Source organism: Gambusia affinis, linkage group LG08 (assembly GCF_019740435.1).
Source record: "Gambusia affinis linkage group LG08, SWU_Gaff_1.0, whole genome shotgun sequence".
In the NCBI taxonomy this organism is placed as follows: domain Eukaryota; kingdom Metazoa; phylum Chordata; class Actinopteri; order Cyprinodontiformes; family Poeciliidae; genus Gambusia; species Gambusia affinis.
Genome location: NC_057875.1, coordinates 10749920 through 10769437, shown reverse-complemented (window position 1 = coordinate 10769437; position 19518 = coordinate 10749920). Strand labels below are relative to the sequence as shown.

Below are 19518 nucleotides of genomic sequence, written 5' to 3'. Positions count from 1 at the left end.
CCAGTGTCACCAGAGCTCAGTGGCTCCGGTGGTAATGTCAGACTCAAGGTTCGGCTGGCTCGCCTACAGCTGGAGGCACAGGAGAGGGAGTTGGTAAGAAAAGCTGAGTTTGATTTCAAACTTGAAATGCGCAAGTTGGAAATTGAAGCTGAAAAAGAGATTAAGCTGAAACAGCTAGAGGTGGAAGCGATGAGACTTTCACATGGCACCTCGCCTCCTCGTTCATCTGTGTACTCTGATTCTCCACAGGTGGTGTCGGACAAACACAAGTTTGATGTCAGCAAGAATATTGCTTTGGTGCCTGTGTTTAGGGAGTCAGAAGTGGACTCTTATTTCAATGCATTTGAGAGGATTGCTGTGGCACTGGAGTGGCCAAAGGAGATGTGGGCTGTTCTAATGCAGTGCAAGCTCATAGGTAAAGCACAGGAAGTTGTGTCATCACTGTCAACAGAGGAGGGCATGAAGTATGAGGTACTGAAAAAGTCAATCTTGCGTGCTTATGAACTTGTACCTGAAGCTTACAGGCAAAAATTCAGGAACCATAAGAGGTCTAGTGGCCAGACCTATGTGGAGTTTGCACGTGAGAAGGGACTACTTTTTGATAAATGGTGTGCTGCAAGTGAGGTTAAAGGTGACTTTGAATCCCTTCGTCAACTAATTCTGTTGGAGGACTTTAAGAACACATTGCCTGAGAGACTGGTGGTTTTCCTGAATGAGCAAAAGGTGGCCTCTTTATCTAAAGCAGCCATTGTTGCTGATGAGTTTATGTTGACCCACAAGAATGTATTTGTGTCTGTACCTCGTGCAGATAAAGTTTTGAACATTCGTCAACAAAAACCTGACCCCACTCAGTCAGAAGCTAAGGCTAAGCAGCAATCTCTTTCTCCACGTGAGGTAAGGGAGTGTTTTTACTGTCATAAAAAAGGCCATGTCATTGCTGACTGCCTTTCATTAAAGAGCAAGGCTTTGACAACACAGACAAAAGGTGTTGGGTTGCTTAAAAATGTGTCAAACTCCAGCAACCAAACTACTAAAAATGAGAATGAACTAGATCCCTGTTTCATACCTTTTGTTACCCAGGGTCTTGTTTCTTTAACAGGGGATCCTAAGGATGGCCGACAAGTCAAAATCCTGAGGGACACGGTGGTTCCCAGACGATCATTCGGGAGGGTATTTTGTCTTTGCCTGTCATGTCATCTTGTCAGTCCAGAGTAGTTGTTCAAGGTATTGGAATGACCTTTGTATCTGCACCACTGCATAATATCCACCTTGACTCATCTCTTGTGAGTGGTTTCTGCAGGGTTGCTGTTCTTCCCACCTTGCCCATAAAGGGGATTGATCTCATTCTAGGGAATGACTTGGCAGGTGGAAAGGTATTGCCTGTGCCTGAGGTGTTGGACACACCTGACACAAGTGTGGTCTTTGAACCAATGCCTAACATTTTCCCTGCTTGTGTGGTTACGCGGGCCCAGTCAAAGAAATACAATCTTGATTTGTCTGACTCTTTTCTTGCTACAGAGCAGACTCAATCAGCCGGATCGGAGACTGAACTCAACAAATCTAAAAATGTATTTCCTCTTCCAGGACCAGAGATGATGAAATTACCAGCCTCCAGGGAGGAATTCATTGCTGCTCAAAAACAGGACAAGACTCTGTTGAAATGTCATTCTTCTGTTCTTGCCCAGGGGAAGAAGGTGGCATATATGGTTGATGATGGTCTCTTGTTGCGACGCTGGGCTGGTGAAAACTTGGAAGACTGGAGTACCGTTTATCAGGTGGTTGTGCCAACAAGGTATCGCATGCAGGTGCTAGCATTAGCACACGATCACCCACTGTCGGGGCATCTGGGTATAAATAAAATGTATAACAAAGTTCTCAAACACTTCTTTTGGCCAGGTCTCAAATCTGATGTTTCACTTTATTGTCGTACTTGCCATGTCTGCCAAGTTGCAGGCAAGCCAAACCAGGTTATACCTCCTGCTCCTTTGTCCCCAATTCCAGTTGTGGGTGAACCATTTGGAAGGGTGATTGTAGATTGTGTGGGGCCTTTGCCAAAGTCTAGAAGTGGAAACCAGTTCATTTTGACTATAATGTGTGCTTCCACCAGGTTTCCTGAAGCCGTGCCCCTGCGGAGGATCACAGCTCCCATGATTACCAAGGCTCTGGTAAAGTTTTTCTCAGTGTTTGGTCTTCCCAAAGTTGTCCAAACAGACCAGGGCACAAACTTTATGTCTAGAACCTTTGCCCAGGCACTAAAACAGTTGGGTGTAGAGCATGTCACCTCAAGCTCTTACCACCCTGAAAGCCAAGGTGCACTTGAAAGGTTTCACCAGACATTAAAAGCGATGCTGAGAAAATACTGTATGGGTACAGAGAAGGACTGGGATGAAGGTATCCCATTTCTATTGTTTGCCGTGCGTGGAACAGTGCAGGACACTTTAGGTTGTAGTCCTGCTGGACTTGTGTTTGGACATGAGGTTAGGGGACCTTTAAATGTCCTTAAAGACCAACTAATCTCTTCCTCTCACTCTGTAAAAAGTATTCCAGAGTATGTTTCAAAGATGAGAGAGCGCCTTCAGACAGCTTGTGCACTTGCAAGAGAAAGCCTTGTTTCAAAGCAGGTCAAAATGAAACGACATTATGACCAGAAAGCAGTCACTCGTGAGTTTAACCCTGGTGATAAGGTTTTGATTTTGCTGCCCATCCCTGGCTCTTCTTTGGAAACGAAGTTCTCTGGGCCATATGTGGTAGAAAAGAAACTTAGTGAAACAAACTACATTGTTCAAACTCCTGATCGCCGCCGCAAGACCAGGCTTTGTCATGTCAATATGATAAAACTGTATCATTCAAGAGAGACCGACCAACCAACCCAGAATCGGGTTAAACCCATTTCCCCTGTAACCTGTGTGTCAAAGTCAGCTGAGGAGGATATGGTAACACGCAAAGATCCTCCACAAGTTGCAAGGCTTAGTAATAGTGAAATACTGGCTAACCTGCCTGACTATTTGTCACATTTATCAGGTGACCAAGTGGAGGACATCACAAAACTCATATCAGACTTCCAATGTCTGTTTGGGGATGTTCCTACCAAGACTAATGTGGTGTCTCATGACATTGTTCTCTCCAATCCTGCACCTATAAAGCAGAGAGCATACCGTGTCAATGCCACAAAGAGGGAGCTCATGAAAAAGGAAGTGGAGTACCTTGTTAAAAATGGACTTGCCATTCAGAGTTGCAGCCCATGGAGTTCTCCATGTCTATTAGACATGAAGGCTGATGGAAGTCCAAGGTTCTGCACAGACTTTCGCAAGGTGAATGCTGTCACAGTCCTTGATGCACACCCGTTACCCCTCATTGAAGACTGTATTGATGAAATCGGACCAGCAAAATTTGTCACTAAACTTGACATGCTGAAAGGGTATTGGCAAGTACCTCTAACCCAACAGGCCTCTGATATCTCAGCTTTTGTTACACCAGACTGTTTTCTTCAGTACACAGTGATGCCTTTTGGGCTCTGTAATGCACCAGCTACATTTCAAAGGCTTGTAAATAGAGTACTGGGAGATGTGTCAAACTGCCGGGTATATCTAGATGACATTGTGGTATATTCAAGTGACTGGTCTACCCATCTTTCTGTTTTGCTTGAGGTCTTCAAACGTCTTTCAGCTGCATCACTGACGCTCAATCTTTCTAAGTGCGAGTTTGGAAAAGGTACCATTGTCTATCTGGGTCAACAGGTTGGTGGAGGAAAAGTGTGTCCTGTGGATGCAAAAGTCAAAGTAATTTCTGACTTTCCTGTTCCTTCAAGCAGGAGGGAGTCTCGATTCCTGGGGATGGCAGGATTTTACCGTCGCTTTTGTAAAAACTTTTCTACGGTAGCTGCTCCTTTAACAACTTTGACCAGTCCTTCTACACCTTTTATTTGGTCTGATGAATGTCAGCATGCTTTTGAACATCTAAAAGGATTGCTCTCATGTTCTCCTGTTCTTTCCGCCCCAAATTTTAGTCTGCCATTTAAACTGGACATAGATGCCAGTGCTGTTGGGGTAGGAGCTGTCCTTCTGCAGGATGATAAAGACGGAATAGAGCATCCCGTAAGCTACTTCTCAAGGAAGTTTAATCTTCATCAAGGTAGATATTCTACCATTGAGAAGGAAGCGCTTGCACTACTCTTGGCCTTACAGCATTTTGAAGCTTACCTTGGCTTGAGTGTGGAACCAATCACTGTCTTCACAGACCATAACCCACTTGTCTTTCTTTCCAGGATGTACAATCAAAATCAAAGACTTATGCGGTGGGCTTTGATCATTCAGGAGTACAACCTGAAGATCTGCCATAAAAAGGGGTCTGAGAATGTATTGGCAGATGCTTTGTCACGTGCTTTTTGAGCTTGGTTTCTTTTACCTGGAGTATTCCAAACATTTATGTTTGGACTTATAAGGGTGGGGGTGTTACATGCCTGCAGGCTGTTTGTTTCTCTTTCCCCTCCCCCTTTGTCTCTTCACAGGTATTAGGGAAAGCTGGTGTCAATCTCCCTTGATTGACCCTCATCAACCATGGGCCAATCAGCATCCAGGGAGGCCTTATTTAAGCAGCCCAGCTGGGGAGAGCGGTGGAAACTGGCTTTGTTACCTGACGCATGTCTTGTTGCTCTTTGTATGAAGGTTTGTGGTGGGAGTTAGAGGGTGAGGTAAGTTTGGGGTACCCTGTACATTTCATCACGTAGGTGTTTGTTCTGTTAGATACACTAGGTAAGTAGGTGGGTGCCGCCCATGTAAAGTTTTGGTGGAAACTTTTGTTAGATTAGATAGGCAGGGTTTTTGTTTTCTTTTGTTTCTCTAGCACAGACGGAAGTTAGGCCCTGTTTTGTTTTATTATTTTCTTTGATTTGGCACCACCTAACCACCCCTTTCTCCCCCACAGTTTGTGTGAGCCTTCTGGGATTTTCAATATCAATAAATCCCTCCTTTTTTTACAACATTCACTTGGACTCTGTCAATTTGTTGTGGCTGTCGTGTTACTGCCCTCCTCACAAAAAAAGGGGGGCCGTAACAGATAGACATTCCTTTTTATTGTTCCATTGCTGCAGTATTTGTACAACTGCAGGAAAGCAACAGGCAAAAGTAGGTTCACACAAAGATAGAATATAAAGTATATAAAGCAGAATAAGGAATAAAAATTCTGTAAGGGAAAATTTCAACATACAGTACAGACCAAAAGTTTGGACACACCTTCTAATTGAATTCAATTAGAAAGTGTGTCCAAACTTTTGGTCTGTACTGTAAATATATGCATATTTAATATATTTACAGCTAAATTAAGCTAAGTTAAGTTGATTTTTTTAAAACAAAAAAAAATTACTTTTCAGAATTATTTCTTACTTATAATGAAAGCCAATTATTGTGTTTCTCAGAATATTATAATATTAATTAGGACCAATACAAATTGAAACAGAAATATCAGCTAACTGAAAAAATATGTCCATGGATTGAACAGTAAGACCATTAAAAATGGATCAGCAGTGTGGAATGGAGGCCATCAGACTGTGTCTCTGCTGAACTTCTGAAAAAGTGCAGATTGCCTTAATAGCAGCCTTCAGTTCATCTGCATTGATTGGACTGGTGTCTCCTGTCTTCCTTTAGATAATAACTGTCAGATTGAATTGGGAGGGATTAGGAGATAATAATTCCTGGCCAATGGCAATGATGTCATGGTCATTAAAGCTAATACTGGTACTTTTGAGGAGTGTCAGCAGTTGACAGATTCTATGAGGAAATGAGTTCAGCATCTCTATAAAGTTGTCCTCATGGACAGCTCTGCTGACTTTGGACTTCATAAAACAAATGACATGTCTCCTCAAATCATCACTGACAATAGAAAGAGTCACAATAAACTTGGATTCTGAGCCTCTCCACTCTTTCCCCTGATGGCAGACTGATTTCAAAATCAAAAGACAAAATTACTTTAGACTATTGAGCAACAGTACTGCAATAATAATTACAGTGATATGTAATAGCAATTACCATGTCACATTTAACACACTAAATGTGACATGGACTTTGCTTTGTAATCTATTCAAGGCTGTGGTTACCGTGGTGCTTCAGCCACTATTTCTGCTCCATGTTTTTTCTTCCACAGATTTTTTAAAATAATATACCTGCATGCAACACTCTGTCAACAACCTTTAGCAATGACTTTCAGTGAGGTACTCTCATTGTGGACTGACTCAACAATTCTACTGGATAACTGGTAAATCCTTTCCATTTTGTCAAAGCATAACATTTTTACATTAAGGATTACCATAAATATTTGCTTGACATCTATTCTGTGTTCACACAAATCCATATTTAAATTTTTCAGTGATTTTGTCATCATTTGAGATGCTAATTAAAGGAGTGACTGGCATGAGTAAAGAATTCCAATACTGGGAAAGATTAGCCACCATCTATAATTTGTCTTTGTATACTAAAAGACACGAGGAAAGATGCTAAAATGTGCAAAACCCAAGGCATACAGTAAAAGGTTGCTTAGTATGTTTTGTCTCAAATTTATGGCATTTTCCTTTAACATACCTTATATAACGCATAGCATTTTCATTCATACCGAAATAAGAGGATGTTAAATAATGTTGTATATTGGCCTTACCCATACTGTGTATTCTGGAGTAGCTGAGTGACAGTCCTGAGCCAGAATATAAGAGCAGGTTCCAGGGAAGTAGAAGTAGATCCCATCAAATGTTTCAAAGTGATGCTGACCCCATGACCTGCAGATCCCATCTCTATCCTGGCCCTGGTTAGGTACTAGCAGGACAACAGTTTAATTAATTCAGAAATCGTTCTTGTAAAAGGAAGTTTTTTTTGTCTTTTTTTTTTTATTAAACTGAGAGGGCAAACATATCATCCGATCTCGGTTATCATCTTTATATCTTTCATCATTTTGCACTTAATTAAACTTATCCGTTGAAAACGAATACCTGAATTTTGTAAAAGCCCTTTGTTACTGGAAAATCCCCATAGCTTGCTTTGCCAAGATGCTGCTCGAAACCCTTCCCATGATCTGAGAGCATGGATGGCGGTTACAGTGATTCACATGCTGTAATTTTATCAGTGAGTGGCATTTTGTGTACTCATTAGTGTCTCAATCAAAAATGTCTCCTGAATATGTTAACTATTTTAATCTTGACAATTATAATTAAACAAAACTTAAATTATTCATGTACTTTTTTGTCAAACGTCTAAGTTCCTTCATAGGTCACAACAGAACCAATTTAATGAGTTTTAGCACTAACTGCATCCCTACGCATTTCATATTTATGTATGCTCACATTTCCAGGGTTCTTATTGTTTTTTTATCAGATGTTTAAAGCCTAAATTCAAAAGGTTCTTGGCAGGTATTTGGTAAGTCGTGAGACTTTAAATCTCAATGGATGGCTGGGTGGACGCACGACTTTCAATGCACTCAATTAGAAATACAGTCTTGAATTTAGTTCTTCAAACTGAAAAAAAAAATATTTACTTGGAAATCTGGATGGACGTCTACAGGACATAACCAGAAATTTAAAGAAAAATTTAAAATTTAAAAATTTAAATTTACAAATTTAAAGGCTAGAAACTTTGTCACCCTTGACTTAGCAACTAAACCCCATAGCTATTGGTCATATTGTTTATGCAGGTCTTTGTGAGTGGGTGTGTTTGAACATGGTTGGGAAATATGACAAGAAATAATAATACCAGAAGACTAAGAAACCTCTACTAAATACAACTGTTAAATGTTTAAGTTATTAATGTTCGAAAGAGTCTCATTGTAGCTGTCATAAGGTCTGAATCTGTTAGGAAAGGCATATTATTTCCAAGACAGAGACGAACATGAGCTGACATAAGAGGATGATATGAATGTGTGAAGATGAGAGTGAATGACTTACTGATCTGGCAGCGGTCTCCCAATGCCTGAAACTGAGAACAGTCACACACACTGTCCTCCTGACACCAACCTCCATTAAGGCAGCCACAATATTCTGAGACAGACAGAAAGACAAACTGAAATTCTTTCCTTACGGAGTTTTATGTTCTGTAAATGTGGGGGGAATTTCAAGATCGTATTTACCTGAAGATTCATCTCTGGCTGTGTAGTTGTGCAAAACGCTGCGTGACAGGGAACTTTCCGGCAACAATGGCCTATATGTCTTGAGTGGGGAAAAAACAATATACAAAAGACATTTAGATCATTTCCTGTAAAAATTCTCAAAAATTAACAGCCTCACTGACTCTGTGCTACATCAGTTGTGTCTCTGCTGCTTTAAGTTAAAAGTTGTATCAGACTGAGTGAGTGAAATGTGTGCGTGTTTGTGACTGTGTCTAGTAGGTTACAAAGACGGCTTTGTGCCGGATGAGGTGTTATGCGCATGAGGGTGCCCTGACCTCCTCTGGTTCTCTTAGGTGTAGTGTACAAACCTCCTCCCCAAGGAGATCCCGTTTCCTCCGAAGTGCATTAGCCCTCCTGTGCACAGACAAACATGAACATTAGTGGATAGAAACAGTCAGAGGGGAGACTTAAGTGCACTTTACACCACTTGAATCCAAACTGCTTTTCACTAAAGCCTTGCTCACAAAAAAATGCAAGTTCACATTCAATCAGTTTCTGTCACACACATTGTCTTGGTTGAAAGCATGCATTTATCATGGCCATCCTATAACTTTGGATGGGAATCATTTGTGGGGAAAAAAAACCCATATCCACATTTCTGTCTTTCATTTACCTCTGTGATCTTCCCTCTGCCACTGAAAGTCGGCTCTGACCTCCTAAATAAAATGGCACAACATCAGGATTAGAGTTTTAATTCTTAGAAAGTGTGGCTCCTTTTTAAATACAAACTTAATTTCATAGGCTGACATGTTCTCAAGACAAATCAGTTTTGAGTCTTACAATTAAAAAAGTTACAATAAAGGCCAAAATTATTACTCCCTGTGACAGATTTAGATTTAAGGCAATCTTTTAATTTCAGCAATACATTCCTTCTAACAGGAAGCTACAGTAAAAATAACAATGCTTTGGCGTGCCCCAATCCCTATCTTGACTAATTTGACAGAGGATCTGGAAAGGGAGCAAATGGTTAGTCTGGTGGCAAGAGACCTTCAAACCTAATGTTGAAGCAATCAGAAGATACATACAGAAGCTTAACAGCATTTATAGAAATAACCAATGTACGTGTTTGGTGTAAAGGCAACATATATTTTCTATTGATTATTTAAAATGTTATAATAATTGTAAAATTTATAATAATTTTATAATAATTAAAAATAATTACTGATATGGAATTTATCCATGTTAATTAAAGCATGGATAAATTTTATTTCAGTTCATTAGAATTTAACTGAAATTTATTAATAATAATTAATAATACACTCTTGTGCATTATTAAAAAAAAAATTGACAGATGCTTTGTCATTTCCTTTCAGAAACAAATTTGACTGGATGAAATAAATCTAAGTCAGCCAGTGGCACGAATAATTTAGACTCAACTTTCGCCTGTCTCGACAATTTGAGGAAGAAAGCTAAGGAAGCAGTTTTTTTATATGACTGGTAGGGACAAGTTATTTCTAATTGAGTTGATTTCATGTCAAAGTGAGAGACAAAGTCTTACTGTTTAAAAATAAACTTTAAACACAAATTATTTCTCGAATGGAATAAAAATTGACAATGTGTAGTGTTGGTTGACGACATTCTGGATAAGCAAAACTCTAACTTACCCTCAAGTAACAGCAAGTGGGAGACTGAAAACGAAAGAAGAAGAAATCGTTTCACTGTCCACTTTACGTTCATCTCAGAGTTCGAAAGAAGGTCCCACCGAAACGTTAACGGTGCATCTCAGCTGTCCCGAGAGGAAAGGGTTTAGGATATCTGGTAGAAGGAAGCGAGATGAAACCCAGTTGCACCTGTAAAGCCACCTGGAGGAGGCGAAAGCCCCTCCTGAGGAAGATGACGAGCGGTTTGTCCACACCTGCGTGCACAGGTGATCTTGCAGTGAGCTCTCTGTTACACCAACACCCCCATTCTGACTCCACGGGTCTGCTTTCTGTGATTTAGGGAGGGAAATTGTGGAGGAGGCCATCATGACTGCGATACTCTGAGCGTCTGTTTTCCTATCTTGAACAGAGTATAAACGCTAATTAACCAACTACATACCATATTTTGGTATATCATATGGAAATTACCTCATAAGAGCAGCGTAAATACTAGGTTATTAACCAATAACAGTGTTGACATTACTGCTAATATGTTGATTTAAAGAAATTTTTGCCAGAAAATTATTTCAGTTTTCATAATAATTTATATATTTTTGAATTATGAATTAATCTGTTAATCTAGCTAGCATGTTATAAGACATTTTTAACAAATCTAACTTTCACGTGTTGCCATAAGCTACAGGTTTACTTAATTTCATTCACAGGTGCATCAAGTAGTACATTTTGAAAATTAATTTGTTTCAGTGTTTTTATTCAAAAAGCAAAATATTTAAAAAATATTGCTCACAGCATTATTTTATTTATTCTTTTATTTATTGTTACACCTAATAGAGGATGAAGCTAGGAATTCAGTTTTCTACAATATTAGGTTAATCTATGAAAACAATCTATACACCCTGTTTTTGGCTAGGTCTCCCATGAATTACTGCATCAGTGCAGCTTGGCATGGCGAATGATTTGGCATGGTGATGAGTTTAAGAGTAAGGCCAGGGTGCTTTAATAGCAGCAAGATAGATAGAGGCAAATTTAGGCCAGTAAATGTTTTTGTAGCCATTTTATGACTGATGAAGATCAAGATACATCTGCCTTACATAAAGGGTGTGTTTCCTTCAGGTAAGAAAATATTCCTTTTTCCCATTGTGACAAATGGTCATCATTGTCACATCATAGGAGTAAAAAATGAGTGACTAAAGATTTAGTTTTTCTATGTTTAGCTTATCTTTAGCCTACTAGAGTAGGCTACCAGAGTAAGCTAAAGATACATTTGTTTAAACTAGTAATTTGATTCTTTCATATACCACTATCATTGTCATATAATATTTTCTTACTTTTAAAGTAATATTCAGTTATAGTGATTCTATTTATAAATGAGCTTTTAAAACAAAAACAAAAAAAAAAAAAACAAACAAAAAAAACACCATTGTTTGTGAGGTTTTAATTCTTAGTTCTTTACTTCATTTTGTGTTTAAAGCTTGAAATATTGGTAGTTTGAGGTAGTGGTGTTTATATTGACTATTTTTACCATTTTCAACTACTCTTATGAGATACTAACAGAAAATGTAACATATGAAAATCTAATGTCTGTCTTAATCCTAAAATACATTACTGGCATATAACATGTGGTCACAACTTTCACAAATAATTTGACATGAATGTATGCCTGTAGGTTGTGGGTGAATGCTTAATATCTTAAATATAACAAGCAAATATTAAAGGCAAAAAATACATGTAACTCGTCATTTCAGTGTATAGATTAGTTTAGCAAATTATTCAAAATTAGGCTAAGACATTTATGGAGCCCATGTAGGAAAATACACCATAAATGCAAGATAGAGCATTTTTTAATTACGTTATAGTGGTGTCAACTCTTCTTACATAACGAGGTACACGAGGTGCTGCTTTGCAAATTTACAAAGCAGCAAGAGAATATCACCGTCAAACATTCATTGAAGAACTTTAAATTGTCTCCCTCTACTGGTGAATTTTGTTTGTTAGTGCAGTGAACACAAAACAGATGTAACATAATGTATTATCTTGTTTGTTTTATTGCACTTTATATAGTTATGCATTTTTAAAATAATCTTTAAGATGAAGAATAAAAAAGTAACTCTAAAAGTCTTACAGTCAATTATTTTAACATAAATGTTTAATCAAAAATATTTACATGCTTAATGTAGTTGGGAAGATAAATAAAAGGAAGGATGGTAAATAAGCCTAAAATAAATAGTTGATTTTCCTGCACACTGGTTTATTTCTTGTTGGAAAGTAATGACTTGACTTCGTCCTCTGATTTAAGGCTGTGCCACTGGGCTATTGGACGTCGTGGGTTGGCCAGCATGTCTGACCAGTGCTGCAGTTCAGTCCCAGTGCTGTTACCGCCCAGAAGCAGTTTCCCAATGGCATCGTTCTTCCCAATCTTATCATAGTCCAGCACAGTCACTGCTATTTGCACCTTCTGCAAAGAAAGTTTATGCAGAAGAAAGATTATATGCTGAACATCATTCACGTCTACGTATCATCAAATACCTCTTTAGCGTACCTCTATTTGTTCGGATGGCACTTCAAAGCTGAATGACTCATTGTAATAAGGGTTCAAAGTGTTTTTCTTTATAGTAGTTTTCTTTTTCTTCAGTCGTTTGCCATTCTGCATTAAGTGGATCTTCACATATGGGTCTGCAAGAGAGAACAGGGATGTTTTATGTTAAAGCAGCAGACCAGAAGCTTGGCACCCGTTCTGTAACTCTATCAATGAAAAGCAACATTAGTTGTAGTGATTCCTTATTTAAGATCCAAGCGAACTGAACTGACCCACAACAGCTACTTTAAATGTTAAAACATTTTAGTGACGGGAATCTAAGATGACCTCAAGGTTCCTAAAAAGTCAGGAAAAGTTTGGAATTTTTATTTTGTTATTTTCCAAGTGTGTTAAAAAGCTTTTAGACTTAATTTTTTATTCCGATGTGCAAAAGATAAAAATCTGGATTTCTAACAAAGAAAAGGTTTTTAACGTAAATTTATGATTAGATTGTGACATTTATTATTGTTTAGCCACATCACGACTTGAATTGTGGTTCACCTTATTAATCCATTGATTTTTGTGTAACTTGCATATGAAGACAAGTTCAATAAGGAAAAGCAATCACATTATCTATTGGTCTGCGGATTATTTCATTTCTGAATTTCAAATTGTACCCTTGTTCTTGATTTTGAACAAGATCTAGATGCTAAACAAATCACAGAACTTCTTATTTTCTGCGAATTTTGTAAAACCGAGGCATCATTATTCATTATTCACTAAACATTAACGGAAAGTTTTTACTGCTGTCTGCAGTTTTAAAATGCAAATTTGCATGAGCTTTGCAGCTAGACTCACCTGATAATCCACCCACATCCATTTTTTTCAGGTTCTTGGCCTCGAGGACAACCACAGTCAGTTTCCCTGCAGTTGGTACAAACCTCAAGGACAAACATATGTCTCCAAGTCGCTCGCTCTGATTCACAAACATAAAGATCAAGTTGGAAGAATGTCAGATAATGAATATTTTTTGATATTTTAATATAGTGTTTGCAGGCAGCTGCTTCAGAACAGCTGGATTCCAAATAATCTAAAACAGCATAATTTTGTCTGATTATAAGTAACAGAAATTATTTCTTTTTAGAAACATTTTTCCATAATAGGTAATTTTTAAAACCCATACGCTTTTCATTATGCATAATCTTAACTAATTCAGCTCTCTGTAAAGTTATCTTCCCACCTCTTCCTTCTCAGCCTTCTGCAGATCTCTCCACTCTTGCAGAGACTGGCTGAAGTCTATACTGCTCATCGGTATCTTTATTGCCCCAATTGCGTCGTGCTTTGAGAACCGGTCGAAGTCATACACAGTCATCACAAGGGTTTTTCCGCCCAAGTCCGTATATGGTACCTTTACGGGAGAGCAAAAATTCACATAGTTATAGTGCTGTGAAAAAATAACGACCTCCTTTTCTTCTACTTTTGCTTTTTTTGTTGCTGTTGTATTTAAATGTTTCAGATCACAAAACAAATTGTGATGTCTGATGTGTCTTTTTGATCAAATTATGATGGCTCAAAATTTCAAATTTCTCCATGGTGATGTAAAACCCTCCCTGTCATTACTTGAAAGCGATTGTTGCTGGCTTGGGGGACAACTTTTTTTCCAAAGGCTCAGAATGATTTGGATTGGTTTGTTCACTTCATAAAATCCTTTTTTTTTTAAAGCTCCATCTTGAATTTAGTCTGGTCATCTGTGACTGATATTAGCATTTGTTAAATGATCTGAAACATTATGTCTGACAAAAAAGAAAAACAAAAACAAACAAAAAAACATAAAAAAAACATTAACAGAATATGTCTGTTTGAAGCCAAGTTCTTCATCACTGTATTAACAAACCAGCCCTTTTAAATAGGCTGCCGATTCTGATGTTTTACCTTAAATGTGAAGGTTTCATTGAAGTTCGGTTCCAGCGTCTTCCTGTGGACTTTAGTTTCAAACTTTTTCTTCTTGTCTGGGAGCAGGTAGAGTTTAACATAAGGGTCAGAGCTGCCTCCCACATCCATTGCAGGAAGCTCTGAAGCCTCCAAGAGGCCGACCACTAGCTGGAGCGTGAACACAGAGAATGGCAACAGGATGAAGACATATAGCTGATAACCAATTGGAAGATGGAGCAGCTGCAGGAACTCACCGAATTTTCGGTGAAGTTGTAGTCTAATGTGAAGTGAAGTCTGCCGAGCTTCTCGTCCTCCTTGGCCTCATGTTTTGAAAGCTCTGTTTCTTTGACTGTTTCATCTTTTGTGGGCTGCAGACAGATAGCCATGGATTCAATATAAATGCTAAATACGCATTTAAACATGCCTTTTCTTTAAGATGTAAACGGACGATTTTGTGCTATTTTTCCGCATTAACCTATGTAACAATAGACATTTGTTGTTCAGACAAGGCAGTTATCTCCTTCAAAGCAACTTTCATCATTTCACTTTAACTTTACATTTAACATGAACGATGAGCAGCACGTCCATTAGTCTTAGAGTGCACTGACAGTTTAACTAGTCCTGGGTGACCCAGACGTCAGGGCTATGATACATTACAAGGACAATGCGTCTACAGGAGGTGACTGTCCGTGAATGTGTTTGTTGTGCACTAGCGTACCTCATTGTGACCCCCATCCATTTCAGTGTCAAAACCTCCCTTGATTTTCTCTTTTCCTTTCTTCTTGTCCTTTTCTTTGTCCTTGTCCTTCTTTGTCAAGCATTTTTTCCAGATGCAAAGAACACATGACAGCACCATGCACAAACTGACGACGCAAAGGGCGGCTGTAGCCCAGGATGGTTCTACAAAATCACAGACATAAAATGCATAGGAGAAAATAATAATGCATTTGCATCTGGTCCAGTTTGGTAACATCGCCCTCTTAACAGGTAAAAATGTATGAAAATTCCTAATTAGACATCCCTGGACACACTGGTTAACTTAAAAAAAAATTAAGTTTAGATTACAGGACTTATGAATGTTCCTCCCACAGTGATAATATTTTGCAGATGACCTGACAGACTTTTTTTGAAGGCTTTTTACCATGAGATTTGGGGGTAATACATTTGTAGAATCTTTTATGATAATTGTAGATCAGTTTAGATATTTCCTTTGGTGAGTTTGATAAAGGGTAAATTTACAACCCCTCTGTAAGTTGTTGTGAGTTTTGCAAAAATTTAATGAAACTAAAATAAAATTTCTATTCAAAATGATGCTCTAAAAGTAGGCAAAATTGTTGATAAACATGTTTCCTCCATCTTTCTGCACCCAGAGAACTTTAAAATTTTTCTAAACAGCATTTATCAATGGCTTTGTATTTATATAACAGGTGGCCTTTATGGAGGAACGAGTAAACACCATTAATTGATAATGGGTCTTCAAGGCACTCCTTGTCTCAAGTGACTATATTGATCATGGTGGCATAATGTTTTCTCATGCTGTGCTGCCTCCCCGCCTGAAGGTCACGCACATTAAAACTGAAATTTCCAGTGTTTGCCTCTCCACTCTGAGACCTCCCCAGACTCCCTCAATATTTTCACTTTGTCACCACTTTATTTGCTGGTGGCAAATAAAGTATCACCTCTTTATTTGCATTTTATATGCCAGTAAAATAACTACAAAAAGAGTCATATTGGTTTAAATCCTTAAGAAAGCTTTTTCAAAAATTACATTAAACTGATGTTTGAGGGAATTTCTTTTTAAAGAAACACATATCAGGTGAGGTGCTTTAATTACCCTGATTTCCACTTGAATAATCAATATAAGGCTGTTTGAAAACAATTATATCATAGCAGCACCTCTGACATTCTGTAATTCTTGGCCTCAAACACATCATACTTGTTTTTGGTCTATTTCATTAACTGCTTTGCATTGTCATTTAAGCCCTGAAAAAGGAAAAATTGGAGTAATTTTTCTCCCCAAGATCTTTCAGACAAAAGGTAATCGTTATAGGAATTTTTTCAGAAAGGGTGTAAATTCTCTATACTTATATCGACAGGGCCTAAACCTTATATTAAAGCTGTGGTGTAGATAAATATGGATTTCCTGAAATTTGTATGCAATAACAGCAACAAGCCCCTCTTCCCTCCTGCCATACATGCAGACAGACATTCATATGCATTTTTATTATTATTATTATAAGATAGGAGAGTGTGTTTCAATTATTTACTTATTTTTGTTATTATTATTCTTATGTCAATACTTTAATTACTTTCTTCCCTAGGTTTCACATTTGTATGTCTATAACTCACTCTCTGCTCTGCCTCCCACCTAACTTTAAAAGCTGCATTATAAAAATTCATAAAATTCTGCTATGGCTTCTGATTTGGATGTGGTAACCTCAAGTTATTTGTGGCTCCAATCTACCTTCCCCTTTGAAAACTCCCAGGATATGCCGCCAAAACTGTTGCTAAATACAGCCGGTTACTTCCTCCTATATCCTGTATTTAAGTAGTATATTAAATATTTAATATACTGGAGCAAAAGCAATAATCTCAAATTTTTTTAACAAGTGCTGACATACAACAGTAATTTTGAAATATGACTGAGATCCAAAGGAAATCCATTCTGCTGTCCAACTCACTGTGGATGCTCCGTAGCTCATTCATGAACTTATTGGCACCGTGGCTTCCAGTTTGGTTTGTGCTTGGTGTAGTTGCTGCATTTGGGATCTTAGTGGGGCTGAATGAGGTACTTGGTGCAGCTCGTCGGTTCATTATCGGTCGCAGTGACAGATCAGGGATTTCACTGTCAGAAAAATGAAAACAGTGCAAAAAAAAAGGCTCAGCAACACTCTGCAGCATCACCTTTCAAACAAGGCAGAGACTGCCACAGCTATAAATCTCATAAAGTGTTTAGTTTTATTTAACGTAATTTGAAGAGCCCTTCAGAGCAGACCGTGTGATCACGGACAGATTCCTTAGTCTGTTGATCAAATATTTGATGCAATAATGTGCTTATAAATGGAGTATATACACCAGTGTCAAATAACTTCTTTTATTTCTGCTGGCATTGCAAAAACACTCAAACACAGGATATGAAAGCTGCTGTCTTTGCCAAAGCTGCTGAAATGCAATTAAAGAGGTATGGCTGGGGGGCGGCAGAAGGGGAAGTGTGTGAAGAGCACCACGTGTGGATCTCCGCTGTTCCACTCTCAGCTGCCAGAGGTCAGAGTCATGTGCCAAGGTCACGCCAGTGCAATAAATGCTGCCAAAACTTGACTCCTGAGCACAGGAAATGTTTTGGGTTGTTATTTTCGATTCTGCAGACATCAGAGGTATTGAGTATCTGGGGCTGACTCAGCACATCAATGTAGACACTTATCTCACTTTTAAAGGATTTTTGAGCTTCAAGGCAGTAATGAGAGATGATAAATGCTACTTATATCTTAGGCTAACTAAACTGCATCTTTTATAATCATGAAATTTACTCTATCTGTGTAATTTCTGCAAAAATCTTTTATTTTTTTAACTACACCTGATTTAACTGCACTACTTCATTGTAGCAAAGATTGCAACATATTGTACCTATAAAGCTACATTTTAAAATCTTAAATCTTAAAAATCTGGTGTTGAATCTGAAATCACACCATTTTCAGATAAGCTTTGTCACTTTTATCTATTTTTTATTTATTTAAACATATTAAATTTTTTGGTGCAGGTCTGCTTAGGTCAAATTTATGTGGTTTGTTATATGTACTTTTTTGTAAATCTATAAATTTTCTGAAATTATTGTTACTTGGCTTTCTAATGACATAATGAAAAAAAAATTGAATCCATACCTGTGGTAAAAGATGTCCAAATATCAGATTTTTCTGTTCCTTCAATATTTGAAGAGGGTGAGGAAAGTTGAAGGAGTCAGAGAAGCAAAAAGAAAAGTGCTGATGTGTGGATCGGTTCACTGCCCTGCCTACATCGCACCAGTCTTCAGACATCAACCAAAGCAGAGCAGGTGTGTGAAGCTGGATCAAGAGGCAACAACGGGGAGGGTGGGGCAAGATAGGGTTGAGGGTGTGTGTTTGTGTGAGGATGTGTGGGTGTGAGAGATAGTGGGTGTTCTATTGTGGTGAATATGTTCTTTTTCTGTCCAATCAGGTCTCGTGAGAGATGCGGTTTACATTCCTGTCGCCCCACCTCAAGACCTCTTGTCCCATCCCTACAGGTCACCCTCACCGGGCCCCTGATGCATATTCATTAGTGTAGTGACACTGCTTTTTAAAACTCGTTAGCATACTGAGAGTTCAGCAATGGAGGGCATTTACATTTAGAGTTGACAGCTCTATGTGTGCGTGTGTGTATGTGTACATCTGGTAGAAGCTGCAGAACTGCCTCACATTGCATATGTATAGATGTAGCCTGATTTAGAAGCTTGGGATGGGGTTTCTGCAGTAATATAGCGATCAGGTTCCTGTGCTGCTCAGTTCACCTTGACGTTTCAGTGTTACTGTATGGAAGATGTAAAGGGGAAGAGGCAGGTCAAGGGAATGGACTGACTTATCTCCTCCTGTGAGATAAAACAGATGAAACAACCCATTATAGAAACATACACTTGTGTATCGTCTTTTTCCAAATTTTCTGTATCTTAGAGTGTCATTTCTCCTTTTGCGAAGTCTGCATACTCACATTGATACTTCTTAGGCATCCTCATTGGTGATATGATTTAACACATTTAACACTGTAACTGTCATGAGGACAGTTGTGTTCTCATGGACCCACGGATAAAAAGGGTGAAATACCTTAAATCGTGTTTAAGATATTTTGGTTGCAAAACATTTTGAAAACCAGGCATCATTTCCTTCCACCAGATAATTACTGGCTACTTTAAATTACTCAGTGACATAAGACCCAATAAAATATACTTAAGCTTGAACATGACAACATCTGAATAGGTTCAATGATTATGACTACCTTTGCAGGGCACTGTAAAATTAAAATAAATTAAAACTACAAAATTGAATACAGATTTTAATAAATACAACAAACGCTACTGTGTTGCTTGTTATTTAATTTAATTTCATTTCATTTCATTTCATTTCATTTCATTTCATTTCATTTCATAGAAACTTTTAGTGGAGAAAGAAGGACGGTGTAACGTAAGATTATTAATGTGTTCTTCAAGAATGTAGTAAATTGTTAGTATTTATAGGTTTATTATATTCGAGAGTTAAAACGTGTGGAAAAAAATTAACAAAAGTCCCGCAATTTCCTCATTGAGCCGCTAGATGGCAAGCA

The 19518-nt window shown here is 38.2% G+C and overlaps 2 protein-coding genes and 1 long non-coding RNA gene across 5 annotated transcripts in view; 1 reads left to right on the top strand and 2 right to left on the bottom strand.

Annotated features, from left to right (window-relative positions):
* Positions 1 to 9819, bottom strand: part of otogl (otogelin-like) — a 40688-nt gene extending 30869 nt beyond the window's left edge. Inside the window, exons 1-6 of the mRNA XM_044124629.1 lie at positions 9747 to 9819; positions 8756 to 8798; positions 8451 to 8496; positions 8104 to 8182; positions 7922 to 8014; positions 6646 to 6800 (exon numbers count right to left, since the gene is read on the bottom strand). Coding sequence (XP_043980564.1) covers positions 6646 to 6800; positions 7922 to 8014; positions 8104 to 8182; positions 8451 to 8496; positions 8756 to 8798; positions 9747 to 9819 — 489 coding nt within the window. The remainder of the gene's footprint in view (positions 1 to 6645; positions 6801 to 7921; positions 8015 to 8103; positions 8183 to 8450; positions 8497 to 8755; positions 8799 to 9746) is intronic.
* Positions 3822 to 4967, top strand: LOC122835513. Its single transcript, XR_006371323.1, has 3 exons — positions 3822 to 3875; positions 4007 to 4131; positions 4265 to 4967. It is a non-coding gene; the product is annotated as an uncharacterized LOC122835513 (long non-coding RNA).
* A 1986-nt stretch (positions 9820 to 11805) lies between the features above and the next one.
* On the bottom strand, positions 11806 to 18453 carry syt1b (synaptotagmin Ib). Of its 3 annotated transcripts, XM_044124627.1 has the most exons (10): positions 18069 to 18453; positions 17415 to 17511; positions 16872 to 17035; positions 14909 to 15090; positions 14445 to 14558; positions 14191 to 14358; positions 13499 to 13666; positions 13117 to 13234; positions 12283 to 12416; positions 11806 to 12198 (listed from the first exon to the last, which is right to left on the bottom strand). In XM_044124627.1, exons 3-10 carry the CDS (start codon positions 17002 to 17004, stop codon positions 11992 to 11994), a joined length of 1224 nt encoding a protein of 407 aa, XP_043980562.1. In that variant the 5' UTR covers positions 17005 to 17035; positions 17415 to 17511; positions 18069 to 18453; the 3' UTR covers positions 11806 to 11991. The 3 variants fall into 3 exon arrangements, with proteins under 3 accessions (XP_043980562.1, XP_043980561.1, XP_043980563.1); XM_044124626.1 differs by lacking the exon at positions 17415 to 17511; XM_044124628.1 differs by lacking the exons at positions 17415 to 17511; positions 18069 to 18453 and having other exon boundaries at positions 16872 to 17060.
* Positions 18454 to 19518: the final 1065 nt, after the last annotated feature.